Raw genomic sequence first — 3036 nt, 5'->3', positions numbered from 1 at the left:
GCTTGTAATGTAAATCAGTGAGATCTTTCTAACAGTAGAGCAGATACTGAAAATGATCTAAATATCAGTCGTGGCTCTATATCTGCAGTAATCTGTCTCAGTGAGATGAGAGTGAAATGCTCCAAGCATATAATGCAGTGATTGAGAGCTGAAGAAATAAAGGCTCCTCAGAAGATGTGAGATGTTCTGGAGGCTTGTGAAGATCATTCCTCCGCTGAGGAACAGTGAAAGTAAAGCTTCTGGAAACAAACGCTCCTCAAAAGATCCTGAGGATCAGATTTGAGACTCTAAAACATGATTGATGGAGAATCAAGTAAAGCTGAGCTGCTTCAGTCCAGTAAGAGTTCATCTGGAGATATTACTGCAGTTATTCTGACCTTTACTTGATCAAAACCAGTCAAGATCTGACTACAGTTACACTAAAAGAGCTCTGACTGGATAAACAACTCTTATTGAGATTGTTTAGCTCCTGTTGATCATGCGGAGGTGTTCTGTGTGTTCTGCAGGTCTAAGGACAGCATGTATCACGCTCTGGGCTACAGCAGTATTCTGGTCATGCAGGCCACCATGACCTTCGAGCACAAAGACATCCAGGCCGGGATGGCGACCATCAAAGAGGCCTTACAGACCTGCCAGAGGTGCGGCTTGATCACGACGTCCAGTATGAGACGCTTCGGACGCGTTCTGCTTCTGATCTGTGTCCCGTCTGTCTGCAGGTTCAGGAAACGAAACTCGGTGGTGGGGTCCATCTCCAGCCTGATGTCCAAACAGTCGCCAGACAGCCTGAAAGCAGGTGAGCCGTCTGAGACGCTGAGTGTGTGCTGGGAAACACGTCTGAATTAGGGCTGTGCAGTATTGACAAAAAATAATATCTCGCTTTTTTCTGGGATTTTATCGATAACGATAATTGCTGAATGTGTTATTGTGCTGGTATCTTAAGGACTGCCGTGGACAGCTGACTCCTAAAGTTTTTAATATTCTTTATATTCTGTGCTGTGGTCAGTTCACACTGATAGAAATTAATCTTTTCCAATAAGTTTAAATCGATTTTTACCTTTTATGGGCATTTTTACCTTTATAAAGCCATTTTTAGAAAAGTGTGCATCATCTTTTGAATTAAATTCTTACATTTAATCAGTGGCATTTAATCAAGGTATTTGGATTCCATTTTTGTTGCTTGTCTTGTGAATCCAAATAAAATAATAAAATGTGTGTGTGCGTGTGCGTGCATGCGTGCGTTTGTGTGTGTGTGTGTGTGTGTGTGTGTGTGTGTAGACGAGATGCATGCGGAGATCTGCTACGCTGAGTGTTTGCTGCAGAAAGCCACGCTGACATTCGTGCAGGTCAGTGAACCCTAATTGTTTTTATTAATCAGCATTAAATAAGGTAAAATATAAGAGAAATATACAAAGACACAATCTCATTCATCACCATTTTCTGTATTTCAGGATGAAAACATGATCAGTTTTATTAAAGGAGGAATCAAAATACGCACAAGTTATCAAATCTACAAGTGAGTCTGAAATCAAGAATTCCCTCCTGTTGCCTGTATCAAAAATATTATATAATCTGTTATATTTAAAAAATATTGTGTTTGTAATGTTATTGCATATAAGCAACAATTCAAAAATATACATTAAAATATTTTTTATATATTTTTTATTTTAAAAAATCAGTTCAGTACAAAGAGACACAATATAGATTAGAACATGCAATGCAATATAACCCCTCCACCCCCAATATTAATTTTCATTTATATCCACATGCAGAGAATTAGTATTAGTAATGATTTATTATATTATTTATATTAATAATAATTATTATGTTATATTGCATATTGCACATATATGTACTAGGGGTGGGAGAAAAAATCGATTCACCTAACTATCACGATTCTTTTAAAAACTCAGAATTGATTTATATTTAATTATTTTACTTTTCCTAAGAGGTGGTCGGGAGAAGTTGGCGCTTTTATTCCAACAAAATGTATAATGTATAGGTGTGTTCGACTTGAAGCAGCCGCGCACAGACCAATCGGCGTATGACATCAGCGAGAGCGAACCTCTTCCAGAATTATTTCTGCACCTTCACGTTTTGAATCCCAAGTGTGGAAACACTTTGGATTTTACACACTGCTGGGAAAACATGACTAAAACCGTATGCAAAGTGACATAGAACTTTATTTTATTTCAGAAAGTATTTTTTTCCTACTCATTTTGTTGAACTTTTGATATATTATATTCATGTGCAAGTTCAGTGTTTTGGTACTTGAAAGTTTCATGGTTCAAGGTGTTAGATTTTCCTGTATTTGGCTGAGCAATAGTTTGGGTGGCTCATAGGGCTGTGACGGTCGCCGTGACAACCGCGTCACCGCGGTGGTCGCTTGCCACCGGCGGTAGTGCACGTGACGTCATGCACTCTATAACAAGCATAATACGAAGTTTTGTATACAAGTGTAATAACAGTAATAACAGTAGCGGAACAGTGAGCCGCTTCTACACCGGACGCGACACTGCCGCGTCGCAACAGGTTGAGTCTTTCTAGTGTCTACTAGGGTTGTGACGGTGAGGAAATTTTCCCACCGGTTAATCGACGTGTGACAACACTGGTATCACCGCGGGGGCGTTCCCTCTTTTCCTTGCTTTCCTTCGCTTTTAAATAGCTTGTAAAAGCGGTGTGCCCATTTTACTTTAACTTTCAAATAGCGGCAATTCGGAGTAAAGCAATTGTTCGTTTTTAGTTCATTTGAATTTTCCCTCTTCTCCTCGCTTTCCTTCGCTTTTAAATAGCTTAAAAGCGCCGTGCGCATTTTACTTTCACTTTCGAATTATTGGCAGTTAGGCGTCAATCGCTTGAATGCAACAACAAAATACAACATCAAACTCACTTTAGCGTATATATAAAACATAGAACTTTCATTAACAAAACAAATACAAATACACCATGCTATAGGGCAAGCTATGCCTAATATAAAATAACAAATAACTTACATAAAGTTTAATAGGTATACAAAACTGGAAATAAGTAAACATGTAT

The 3036-nt window shown here is 38.6% G+C and overlaps 1 protein-coding gene across 1 annotated transcript in view; it reads left to right on the top strand.

The window, feature by feature from the left end:
* LOC107702150 (tetratricopeptide repeat protein 39B-like) overlaps positions 1-3036 on the top strand; it is a 23886-nt gene that overhangs the window by 12020 nt on the left and 8830 nt on the right. Inside the window, exons 8-9 of the mRNA XM_016504391.1 lie at positions 507-638; positions 717-793. Of these exons, the coding sequence (XP_016359877.1) occupies positions 507-638; positions 717-793 (209 nt within the window). The remainder of the gene's footprint in view (positions 1-506; positions 639-716; positions 794-3036) is intronic.

This window comes from Sinocyclocheilus anshuiensis, unplaced genomic scaffold (assembly GCF_001515605.1).
Source record: "Sinocyclocheilus anshuiensis isolate Anshui unplaced genomic scaffold, SAMN03320099.WGS_v1.1 scaffold1762, whole genome shotgun sequence".
Taxonomy (NCBI): Eukaryota; Metazoa; Chordata; class Actinopteri; order Cypriniformes; family Cyprinidae; genus Sinocyclocheilus; species Sinocyclocheilus anshuiensis.
Note: the sequence above shows the minus strand (reverse complement) of the source record. Positions and strands in the feature narration are given on the sequence as shown.